Source organism: Pseudorasbora parva, chromosome 18 (assembly GCF_024679245.1).
Source record: "Pseudorasbora parva isolate DD20220531a chromosome 18, ASM2467924v1, whole genome shotgun sequence".
Lineage (NCBI taxonomy): Eukaryota > Metazoa > Chordata > Actinopteri > Cypriniformes > Gobionidae > Pseudorasbora > Pseudorasbora parva.
The window spans coordinates 15986751-16000071 of NC_090189.1; the positions used below are offsets into that span (position 1 = coordinate 15986751).

The following is a 13321-nucleotide window of genomic DNA, read 5'->3' on the forward strand; positions in this document are numbered from 1 at the left end:
CTGCTTGAATACCCATAGTATACTACAATACGCTTCACATATACGTTAGGGTCACCGTATAGTGTGCGTGTATTTATTCACAAGGTACTGGAAGAAAAAAATGAATAAACCGAAGAGACAAAGCCACTTGAAAAGGCAGGGCTGCAAGATTAGCGCAAAAGAAAATAGAATAAATGCCTGCTCTGTGGTACAAAGGGAAGGAGACCCGAAGCCATTCTTTTTGAATGGATGTCAATGGAGGAGAGGCATTGCTACACTAAATAAACTGCTTTTGTGGGAAAACATCTTATTTAATAAATCGACAGGCCATCGTCTAATTTTCGACAAGTTTGCTCTTAAACATTAGTTTTGGATTTATCTTTTTTTAGAGTTTACACAGAGAAAACAATGCTGCACAACAAGTATGATTCAGTTTATGGCACTACTCATTCATTTCTATAGTATCCGCAAGCAGTGATTTATGGTCACACTACTCTCAAGAAATTCAATGATTTCAAGGCTGTGTTGTGATCCAAGGCACGCGTGATTCGAAGTTAGCTGTAACGATTCTCCAATAGTACTAGAGCCACGGATCCACATATCTCCCAATAAGAAGATACAATATCTCAGAGACAGAAACATGTGCAAGCTACAACAACAATGGATGGCTACGTGGATGAGAGATTATGCGAGGAGGTTAGAAGGTTTCCACATTCGGATACTACTGCTTCAGTTTAACAGATGATAAAGATGTGTATATGGGTTATAACTTGCGGTGAGATTGCTTAGATGTAGAGTAAGTCGTCGCAATGTGTATGCGCTGACCACCTGTGTATGTGTACATGTCAAATAGAGTATGCTTCGAAAGGCTATGAGTACAACTGTGAGCGTGCGTATTGGCATCTCAAACATAACACGTGGTTATCAATAACGTACACACAAACAAGCTTAAAAGTCTTTACACACCTGAAAGGCATGGGGCGTATCATCGACGCAGTACACTCGAACGCTGTAGTTGAGGAAGTTGGGCTCCATGTTTCCAAACACAGCCAGTTGGAGTCTCTTCCCTGCCGCCTGCGTGAGGGCCTCTCCCACTAAAGCGTAACACCCCGGTCTCTCCACCAACAGGTGGCAGCACTGAGTGTCCAACAGGCAGTAACAAGAAGTGCTCTCCTCTTCCACAGTCATGACCTCCTGTCAGAAACAAACAAACACATACTCTTTTTGTGGTTTTGTGGTAACACTATTTTGATGGTCCTCTTTAGACATTCTGTTGACGATAAGACATGTTTCACCTACATATCAATTCACTCTTATTAGAGTATTAGTACACTGTCGCTTAAAGGGATACTTCAGCGATTAGCATATGGCTTTCTATCAGTAGAAGGTGTGTATTCAAATGATCGCGATGTGAAGGTCTATGCCACGGGCGCGATTACCTCAGCTCTCATCAAGAGAGCTCATTTAGCTCTTTCATCACGATGAATGTAATCTGACTCCTGCAGCATTTGTGCTGTGACACTCCCTCAGCGGCTAAATCACATTATATTGAACAGACATGTTCAGTTTTTAATTGTAGTGTCTGTTCTCAAACTGAACTGATTTTATGAAGATGAACGCGGTGGGACAGTGATCCAGTGATTCAGTAGCGGTGGCTTTGGGAGTGGCCTCGTAGGGCAGCGAAGCATTCTGGGAATTGTTGCCTTTCATTCCCATGAGACAAAAATACATTCTCTGTCTTTTCTCAGTATAGAAAGCACCAAATTCAAAAATAATTTCACATTTCTACTACATTAATGACCCAGTTTAAATAGAGATTCATCTTCCAAGCGCTGAAGTACCCCTTTAATATCTTCTAGTGATAGTACGCCAAAAAGACATTCACCTGACTTTAAGTAACTTCGCATGTCACCTTATTCTACTAACACTAACTCTAACAGTCTATTAATACTGAACTAAGACTTTAATGAGAGTGAGTTGATATATACAAGCAATGTTACTTATAGTCAACAGAATGTCAAAAGGGATTTCTTTTTAAATCTAAAGGGATACTTTATTAAAATAAAGTGAAACAGGTTTTAGTATTAGGGACAGCTGTGGTGACAAAGCTTTACAAAGCTGCTGTTTTTCTATACTGTTTCCTATTTTATTTTATTGGTTGAATGGCATCTTCTTTACCTGATCACCTGCTCCTCCTCCCCCTCTACTGACTTTTCTACCCTGCTGGTACATTTACCTCGAATCTGTTATAAAAACATGTTAAGAGATCATACACCTCATAACGTTATGAAATTTGTGTATAATCATTCATAAAATTCTAACATAGACATTATTAAAATTTAAATTAGATTATTAAAAAAAAGAAATTAAGTATTGAAACCGCCAGTAGGCGGCAGCGATTTTTAATGAGTGAGCCACTTAAATCGTTCATTCCCCCAATTTGTTCAAAAGTCTGATTAATTTAGGAAGAAAACAAACACTGATGTGAATACTTTTGTCATTGATAATTACAAACACAACTGAAAAATGAATTAGCAAAACAGACAGCTGCTTTGGTAACTTGTTATACTGATAGTTATAGCTAAATCCATTGCAATGGATAAGCTAGCTTAAATATATGTTGTGTGTACTTAGCTATTACACAATATTCTCATACCTCATCCTTAGAACATGATTTATTTATTTTTTAGCATCCCTCTCTGACCAGTAGTTAAATATACTCCGCTGTGCAGCGCTTCTCTTCATTTATTCCTATTTAAACACCACTCGCGTTGTTTTTGGTGAAAGTCATGGTGAAAGTGCGACTCATTGGTTGGGCGTTACCAATCGGTTCAATGGAGGGGGAGTATTTTTTGTCTGATTTATTATGATGAGCTCATATTTGATTAGGACCAACATTATTGTTACAAAATAAACGAATTCTACATATTTTTAATTTGATCTACTGTGATTTTCATGTTAAAATATTGGGGTTTTTGTAACTGTGCATATGAACATTGAGAGGGGCACCTCGCCCCACCCCCACAAACTACGCCCCTGTTTATAACTATTTTAATTGACAATGCATGACAATATGTGACTAGATAAGTAGAAACTTTTTATTTCAGTTTTAAAATAATAAAAAAAGAATCTAAGTGAATTGCAATGTATATCTTTGATTTTAAAATAAAATAATTATACATTCAAATAAACAGTTTTATAATTTAATATTTATTTTAGTATTTAATTTAATTTATATTTAATTTTGTTAATTACATTTTAATGTATTAAATTCAATCATAATATATTATTGATATAATAATTTACATGAAAAATACTGCCATATAAAATCTGCTCTAAATTAATGAACTACAATTAATCTTCCCCAGGGTTTGTTGTGTGTGGGAATATCCATGAAAACCCGATGGTGTTAATAATAATAATAATAATAATAATAATAATAATAATAATAATAATAATAATAATAATTTTTGATTACAATTAGTGTTAAAATGATAGTTTTGAATGTCAGTCCCCCGTCTTCAAAATGTTCAAACTCATGATGTTTTTGCTTCAATTTACCTTCACCACTGACATGATATGCTGTCATGTTTATAGTGCAAGTATGATTAAAATGGTTTCACATCTAAGAACAGCTTCAACGCTGATCAGTTTTTCTTTTCTATAACATGGTTCAATGTTTTTTTAATGCAAAGTAGACCTTGTTGTCATAAGCACTGACAGCTACTTATACATTTGGCAACCCTGAGGCATTTCACAGGCCGCTTCGCTTTTATAAAATCCTCGGTCAGCATAAAAGTATATACACATGTTAGAGAAAGGTGAAGATCTTTAGCTGAAATTATGCTTCCTTTTTCTTTATAGCTCTGCAGATGGAAGCACAGCTTGATTATTATTATATGCATCTGGTATTTGAATGTCAGGAACAGTGGGTGTGTAGCGGCCAGCAGGAACTCTGAGTCCAGGGTCTCCATTTTACCGGCTGAATATAGCTGAAGCTCAGCATAACTTTGCCCCCTGAAGCGACCTGAACCATTTGTGACGGCGGAAAGCTTGATATTTCACGTCTAAACACACCATAGAACAGAAAGCATTGTCTATTACCCACAAACCAGTGGGTGCACATTAAAGTGTGCTTTCTCTCTCTCTATCACACACACACACACACAGTACAATGCACAAAAAAGGTGATATTCTCAATTCTGCGGGGACATTACTCTCTGCCCGCCTATCACTTGCTCTTACATTATGCCTTGGAGAAAAGCTCATTATTTCAAACAATCGTAAGAGGTCTCAATGTTTTTAACACGCCGTCAAAATGACTCGCTTGCACAGAAAGAAAAGAAGTTGATTGGTAATTGTGACGCGTCTTTGAATTAGAGTGTCCGCATTTGATTATAGTCTGCTGAAATGTCAGGTTGCGCGCACATACACACACAAACATGCTTGCTGCACTAATATAAACAGAGAAGCTTTCTCCAGGGTCAGTTTGTGTCAATGAGCTCCAGCTCAACTTTGAAGAAGTTCTTTTAACATGTAAGAGCACTATGAATCCTGCTCTTATAAAGAAATGCTAAATATCAAAAGGGAAAAGACAGTGTTAATAAGAGAAGCGCAGAGAGATGCTCCCTTAAAGTGCACTCTCGGTCAACGATGAAGAGGGAATATTTATTGATTCCGTCACATGGTGACCTTCAGCATTCTTACGTCAGAATGACACTTCAGGTCTTTACAATTACTAATACACTGCTGTTTCCCATTAAACAACATGAGAGGCTGAATCAACTAAGTTCATCATTTTCCCCGTCCAGCACATTAGTTAACTTAAATGGTAAATAAAGGTACTATTATTATGTCAGCCTTACCTCCCAACTGTTGTCCTGGGTTTGTCTCTTAAGCTTGATATTCCAGTCTTCTGAACTCACATCTGCACAGTGGGCTATCGTCAAGGCAACAGGGCAGGAAAGGGTCAGGCCAGGAGGGCCGTACGTTACTTCGGGACTCAAAAGTATCTCCTGGCCTTCATCAGACAAAGCACTGCAGATAAAGAGACAGAAAGAAAGATGAACTAATATTGTACAAAAAAAAAAAAAAAAAAATTGGTTTTGTGGCACTGCTAATACTGTAGTTCCAAATGGTCTACCGCAGTGTTTTTTTCCCCTCATTTGTAAGTTACTTTGGATAAAAGCATCTGCTAAATGAATACAAGTAAAAGGTAATGCTTTTGATTCTACTTAATTGGCACTAGATATCCGATGGAAGCACACACACACACACGCACGCACGCACGCACGCACGCACACACACACACACACACACACACACACACACACACACACACACACACACACACACACACACACACACACACACACACACACACACACACACACACACTGGAATTGACGTTTTGCTAAGCTCCGCCTTCTTAGTCACAGTTGCTAAATCTGACGTTACAAAACATCCCATAGCAAAGTACTAGAGACTTCAGAATGTATTTCAACAAAATGTGCTCATAAAGTTTTCAAATTGATTGGATACTATCCTTAAGTGGGCTGGAATCAATTGTGACATTTGTTTCAAGATGTGGGAAAGGAAAATAAAAAAACAAATATCGTTAAGCGATCTGGCAACAACATTGTATCAGATTTTTGGATAGTCTCTAAAACAATTTAAAACTTATCAATACAGAGTTCCATGGGAAATTGAGGGCAGTAACATTTGCAAAGGCAGGATTGGTCAGTAATGCTTTAAGGTGGGAGTTTAGCACCTTACAAGCAGAATATAGCGGTTGGTCGGTGTTGTATTTGTCCCACCCCTATGTCCACTGTGATTGGTTGAAAAGTGACAATGATGAGCGCTGCGTTTTACCCAAAGTTGAAAATTCTTCAACTTGAGTCAACTTCAACTTCAACTTGGCGCAAACCGAGGGTAACGCAGATATGACGCAATTAACAGGCGACTCCCTCAGATGTCCCGGTTCCTTGGTTAAATAGCAATTTTCTCAAAATGTAATTGTAACATTTTGGGATATTGTATAAGAACTCAAATGATCAAAATATATAACACTGGAGGTTTTTGATGCTTTACTGCAAAAATTCTACATAGTGCACCTTTAACATAATTTGTTGACCCTGCAACATTCCTGATTTAGTCTAACCCTATCCCTAAAACGAACCCAACCCATATCTTATCCATATAAAAAGGAAATGATATGTGAGTAACACTGATGTAGAAGCACCTAACCCTGCCTGTAAGCATTAACTGTAAACTTGTCCCTTAAATCTGATTGGTTGATTGGAATGTTGTTCCAGGACAAACAAAGATGTTGATGTGAACAAAGATGTTGTACTTCAAATCAGGTATTTAACCCCACAGTGTGTTAAAGCAGTGACACTACTGGTGATTTCCTTTTTATTTTTCTAAAACTCTTTCTCCAAACTGAAACTTGCTGTCCGCCATTAAAATAAAACGCAGATCAAGAGACCAACTTGTGGGAAATTCTCATGGGAAATCCTCACTCAATATGTGCTGTAGTGTCAAAATAACAGTATTGATTTCGCCAGAAGATGCCAATGTAAAAAAATAAATGGAATGTGCTCGTTTAATAAACACGAGGGCAAGCCGCTGCGATAACACCACGAACAAACATTAGCTAGAAATACAAGCAGATTTGTTAATGGAAACATGCCAAGTAGCCACACAGCTCTCCCTGAAAACACAAACACAACAGATTAGCCTGCAGACTCAGTGCTAATACAGATATATTGTACTTTGTGCTGGTTGAAGTGGAGGGCAGTTGGACTTGATCGGGTGTGGATCAGTAAGTGTGTGTGTGTGTTCACTGGTCGATGGTGTTGTTTGAAGTGCCTTCTGAGGAGCCTGGTGACATATTGAGACAGTTTGGATGTGTTAGCGTCGATCGATATGACTGCTGTGGATCCTCAACAAGGATTAGTCATCTACAGCAGGGGGAGTTCAGACTGGGCGGCGCCATGGAGAACACATTGACACAGCAGATTACACGAACCAGACACCTGCTGTCAACAGAAACTTGAAGATTTACCATTCATTACTCTCTGCTCAAAGATTCAAACCAGATTTTAACACTTGTGAGTGGTGTTTGTCCATGTGAAACCGTTATGCTAAGAAGTTCTCAATCGCCTTGCCAAGGTGTTTGCTACACTGTTAACTAGTATAAATCTCCATGTAAGGACCTGTTAGGGACAGGGGGAAAAAATCCAGCTTAGTTCTCTTCAGTAAGCAATTGCTATACTCGTTTATGTTTGTAGCACAAACAGGCCAAAACACGGCAAAAACTGCTTTTCTTATTTAGTTTTGTATAGTTTTCAGTCTAAATATCTAAAAATTCTTAAATTAAGACGCATTTACTAAATAAGACAAATTACATAAGATATTTTGGTAACACTTTACAATAAGATTCATTAGTAGTTAAGGGGGGGAGATTTCAGTCAATCTCATGTCAATCTTGAGTACCTATAGAGTAGTATTGCACCCTTCATATCTCTGAAAAGTCTTTAGTTTTATTATATTTATAAAAGAAATATGGGCTGTACTGAGTCTTTGCGGAAAAAACCTAGCGCCTGGAGGCGTATCGTGTGGGCGAAGCTAAAGAATGACAAGCATGCAAAGCGGTGACGTCCTCAAGCGTGGAGAAACTCATGGCTATCGAGCTCAGCTAATACAGATAATGATCCAGAATCATCCGGAGGCTGAAATAAATTGAACAGGAGAAACAGCAACAGCAGGACGTCCGTCTCTGTGGTATGTACTGTATTTAGTGGCCTGTCAGCATTTGTGTGTCTTTACTCGCAGTTTATGAGGACATGATTCGGTTTATGGACTATTGTATGTGATTAAACCTTCGCTGTAGCAAGCAAAACGGTTTTGCATGTCAGACTAGTGTACATAGAACAACAATAGAGTCTGTTACCGCATTTGAATGACGAAGCACGCTATCGTGTCGTTTACTGATGTTTACTCACGCGACGAGCCAACAGCAGAGACATTTGAAGCAGTTTTACTCACCGGCTGCTTCCAAAGCAGGACCGAACCTTTATTGCTGGGACCGCTCCGTCAAAAACACTCTTGTTTGGTATGATTTGGTAAAGTCCTGACAGCAGTGAACGGTGGAGATCCACTTTTGCGATGTTGTGAAGCTTCCCGTCATTTCTGCGTTCAAATCGGGTCAAATGCAGCGCTGCCTTCCCGGAATGCTGTGCTGAAGCGTTGAAGTCGCCCATAGGAATAAAGTGGAGCGCGGCGCCTGGATCGACTGAATCTGCACCTGAGTGTTTATGGGCGTGCATTTCCTCTCTCGCTCTAGTCACGCGCACCCTACCAGGAGAAGAGCCTGTACGGCCCATACAAGGACCTTCCGCTCTATCGACGTCAAGTCGAGCCATACTCGAAAAAAACTCTCCGAAACTTGTGAGAAACCGGAAGGAGTATTTTTAACACAGAAATACTCAATCAAATGTCCAATATTAGTTTTTGAAACATTGTCTATGTTTAGGATGGGAATCCAAGTCTTTAACAATGTAAAAAGCTCAGTATGCATGAAACAGCATTTCACCCCCCCCCCCCCTTTAACTACATTAGTTAACATGAACTAATGATGTACTGCACCTATAAAGCATTTATTTATCTTTGTTAATGTTAGTTTCGACATTTACTAATGCATTATTAAAATCTTGTCAACATTAATTAATGCAAATTTGAACTAACATGAATAAACCACGAACATCTGTATTTTATTAACTAATGTTAACAAACAGAGGGGTTGTTCATGGTTAGTTCATGTTAATTAATTTGTTAACTAATGTTTAAGGGTTAACTTCAGCGCTGGGAAGATGAATCTGTATTTAAACTGGGTCATTAATGTAGTAGAAATGTGAAATTGTTTTTGAATTTGGTGTTTTCTATACTGAGAATAGACAGAGAATGTATTTTTGTCTCATGGGGATGAAAGACAACAATTCCCAGAATGCTTCGCTGCCCTACGAGGCCACTCCCAAAGCCACCGCTACTGCATCACTGGATCACTGTCCCACCGCGTTCATCTTCATAAAATCAGTTCAGTTAGAGAACAGACACTACAATTAAAAACTGAACATGTCTGTTCAATATAATGTGATTTAGCCGCTGAGGGAGTGTCACAGCACAAACGCTGCAGGAGTCAGATTACATTCATCGTGATGAACGAGCTGAATGAGCTCTCTTGATGAGAGCTGAGGTAATTGCGTCCGCCGCATATACATTCACAGCGCGGGTTCAGTCTGACGCGTTTTCAGTTCATGCCTTTGGAAGTTTAACTTTCATAGAAATTAATTTGAGAAGTTAAAACACTTACATTGCTCAGCACAGCTCCGTTTACATGAATGCCTGCAGCTGCGAGCTGAGAGTGCGATCTCCCATTTCCCATGCGTGGGTTGAAAACATGTGAAAATAGCTCCCTCTGCTATCTGTGGTCTTGAGCCTCTGGCCAAAAATTGCTCCGATGACACAAATTGACGATCATTTGAATATACTCCAGGGTTTCTAATGATAGAAAGGCATATGCTAATTGCTGAAGTAACCCTTTAACTAATACAACCTTATTGTAAAGTGTTACCGATATTTTTTCTTAAGGAAGTTAGCTTTCTTCAAAATAAAGTGAGCTTTTGTTTAAAACAAGCAAAAGGATCTGCCAATGGGGTGAGAAAATAATATTGTTTGTGACTTCCCTTATAGTGTAACTCCCCTGAAAACGTACCCTAACCCTACCCTAAAAATGTACCCATACCACCACACATGTCCCTAACTTTACCCGTATCCCACCTCAATATCAGCAAAATAAAGCCAACATTTTACAATACAGTATGAACAAGTACATTGTACATATGTTTTATGTAAGTACATAGTAGTTAAGACCACCTAATATAAAGTGGGACCGATTTTTCTTACCCCATTGGCAGATCATTTTGCTTGTTTTAAGTAAAATGTATAGTCTTTTAACTTCTAATATAAGCTTCTTCATTTAAGCATTTTAGATATTTAAACTGGAAACAAGACAAATACTAAGTAAGAAAAGCATTTTTTTGTTGTTGTTGTTGTTGCAATGAATACAACAAGAATATTGGTAACCAAATAGTTTTTGTAACCATTGACTTTCACTGTATGGGCAAAAAACACTTCTATGTTCCACAGAAGAAAGGTTTGGGCCAACACAAGGGTGCTTCAATGATGAATACATATTATTTTGGGTGAATTATCCCTTTAAAGTAATGGATTTTGACAACAGCTCACTAGTAATGATGCTTCTGATGAACGTAAATGTTTATTTTTACAACTGGCGCCATTTTTCATTCTAAGCAGGTGGCAGGCTGAGACAGCCGTCCAATTAGTTCGACACTGTATCGTACCAACAGGCCAGTCACTTAACAACCTTCTAATCGCTGTCTCACTCCATCTGCACTGTTTGTTTACATGTTGATTTATTTATATTGAGTAATTACCCGTTCCCTCTCAACTTCCTCCATTTATTGGCATTGCATCCAAACTCTTTTGTGTCTAAAATAAAAGCAATTAACGCAGATGAAGCAGCTAAGCTTGTTTTGTCATTCTGGAGAGGAGAGCGTGCGTTACTTGACATTTACAGTCGTTTAATGCAACTCTGGCAAACACTAGAAACACATTCAGTCACATAAAATGCACATCACATGGAATAAAATGTCTCATATTTGCTGAAATAATCAGGAACAGCGGTAAACAAATGGAAAACAGTTGAAGGGGCATCTATATTGATTGAATCTGTGGATGCCCCCCACATGCCTTTCAAACAAAACAGACTTATTCATTAAAATGATGTGGAGACCTCATTGCGATCAAAAGCAGATGTGGATTCTGAATGCAGAAAAAGTTGTCTTAAATAACAGTTTAAAAAAGTGTTCTCTAAAGTGATTTAATTGGAAGCAGAGTTAGCATTTAACATATAACATTAACTGAAATAAAACTAATTACTTTTTTTAATTTTAGCCAGCTGCCAAGACAACATTTCTCATTTCAATTTAGTTTAATGTACTAAATTAACTCTATAATAAAAGTAATAAAATAATAAAAGCTATAAAGACTAAAAAAACTAAATAATACTACAAACTATAATAATATATCAGTGGCACTAAAATAACACTTCATCAGAAATCACACATTCATGTCTATAAATTTGGTCAATCCATTCACGTTTGCAGATAAAAATCCAGTAATCATCTATCCACCCCTATCCAAACTCATGTTACCTTTTCCTTTGTGGAAGAGTTATCAAAATAATTAGTAGTTATTTTTAAAAAAAGCTACTCTTTTCTATATAATGACCATGCATTAAGCTATTTAAATGACTTGCTTACTTCATTAAAAAGAAAAATAATCATTACACAAGCATGTTTTATGCTGAATTTTCTAAAGGTCATGTGGTCTTTGTTCATGTGTTATCTAAACTACGGCACCATCATACACAACAATAGACCAAATGATACACAACGCCTCTCTGATTGTGATTCTCTCACCTTTCACCTCCTTGTGCACACACAAGCTCAGAGACCAAGACTTCAACTAATTTAAAACCAAAACTGCTCCCTGCAAACCACTACATCAAGCATCTCCATTGCATTTTGTGCCACAGGCATTATGGCCTGATCAATATGAACAATTATCCCTCATGGATCACACTGTATAAGCTAAGGGAAGTATAAACCCCTGTTCATGTGTACGGCAATTTTGACATGGGAGGTCATCGGGAGGCAACACTTATTTTGATGGTCCACTTTAGACATTCTGCTAATAATAAGTACTTTGTAACTAGCAGTCATTAGAGTAGTAGTATTAGACTGTCTGCTTAATATCTGCTAACAGTTTATTTTGATGCTCCCCCGACAGACATTCTACTGACTGTATCTTTATGACTACAGGGTCTACTACCAGTCTATGACTAGTACTCTAATGTGAGTTAGTTGACATTCTTGGAAAGTTATAGAATGCCTAAAGTGGATCATCAGAATAAAGTGTTCCCCCATCAGGCTGTATTGCTGGTCGCTAGAAGCTGTTCATGCAGCTGGATGCCCTAATGATATTTATATGGTCAACTTTTTATAAATATTGCAGCTCATTACATTCTGACAAGGATTGTGTTTCCTTTCAGCTAAAACTCATTCTGAAGGAGAACATACAGTATATCATATCAGCAAAGTTGAACAATCAATGATTAAGGGCATTAATTGCCATACACTGCCGATCAAACATTTTAAGATTTTTTTTGTTGTTGTTGAAAGAAGTCTCTAATGCTCTCCAATGTTATATTTATGTGATAAAAATACAGTAAAATCATATTCTTTTTACAATATTATTACAATTTAAAAGAACTGCTTTCTGTTTTAATATTTTTCAAATGTCTTTTTTAACACCAATTACTAACCCGATTCCAAAAAAGTTGGGACACTGTACAAATTGTGAATAAAAAAGGAATGCAATAATTTACAAATCTCATAAACTTATATTTTATTCACAATAGAATATAGAAAGTCAGACATTTTGAAATGTCATGGCAAATATTGGCTCATTTTGGATTTCATGAGAGCTACACATTCCAAAAAAGTTGGGACAGGTAGCAATAAGAGGCCGGAGAAGTTAAATGGACATATAAGAAACAGCTGGAGGACCAATTTACAACTGATTAGGTCAACTGGCAACAGGATTGGATATAAAAAGAGCCTCTCAGAGTCTCTCAGAAGTCAAGATGGGCAGAGGATCACCAATTCCCCCAATGCTTCGCCGAAAAATAGTGGAGCAATATCAGAAAAGAAGTTTCTCAGAGAGAGAGAGAGAAAAAAAGTTATTTTATTTTATTTGTATTGCACTTTACATTACGCTCAGTTGTTGCTCAGTTATTAATTATTGGTTCTCAGTTATTAATAACAGTTATTATTATTAAAGCTGAAAACTGTTTCATACATTTTCTTCAGGATTCTTTGATTAATAGACAGGTCAAAAGAACACCATTTATATGAAATATAAACCTTTTGTAACATTATTGTCTTTACTCTCACTTTTTGACCCATTTAGCCAAAAATAATGCAGAGTTAAAGCATAAATGTCTTTCTCTCTCTCTTTAAATTTGTCACCCCAAATTTTTTTGTCATGGTTTCTACAAAAATATTAAACAACAAACTGTTTATTATCATCATTGTTATTATTATTATTATTATTTTTATTATTATGTACCGTCTATACGGACTTTACCATCATGTCTACACTAAACTACAGTCAGTCTTCTGTTTATTAAAAAAAG

The 13321-nt window shown here is 37.3% G+C and overlaps 1 protein-coding gene and 1 long non-coding RNA gene across 2 annotated transcripts in view; both read right to left on the reverse strand.

Moving 5' to 3' along the window:
- Positions 1–13321, reverse strand: part of LOC137046659 (uncharacterized) — a 541808-nt gene that overhangs the window by 148455 nt on the left and 380032 nt on the right. The gene's annotated exons all lie outside the window — the stretch shown is intronic.
- unc5da (unc-5 netrin receptor Da) overlaps positions 1–13321 on the reverse strand; it is a 293559-nt gene that overhangs the window by 20071 nt on the left and 260167 nt on the right. The window contains exons 12-13 of the mRNA XM_067423231.1: positions 4845–5016; positions 946–1173 (exon numbers count right to left, since the gene is read on the reverse strand). Of these exons, the coding sequence (XP_067279332.1) occupies positions 946–1173; positions 4845–5016 (400 nt within the window). The remainder of the gene's footprint in view (positions 1–945; positions 1174–4844; positions 5017–13321) is intronic.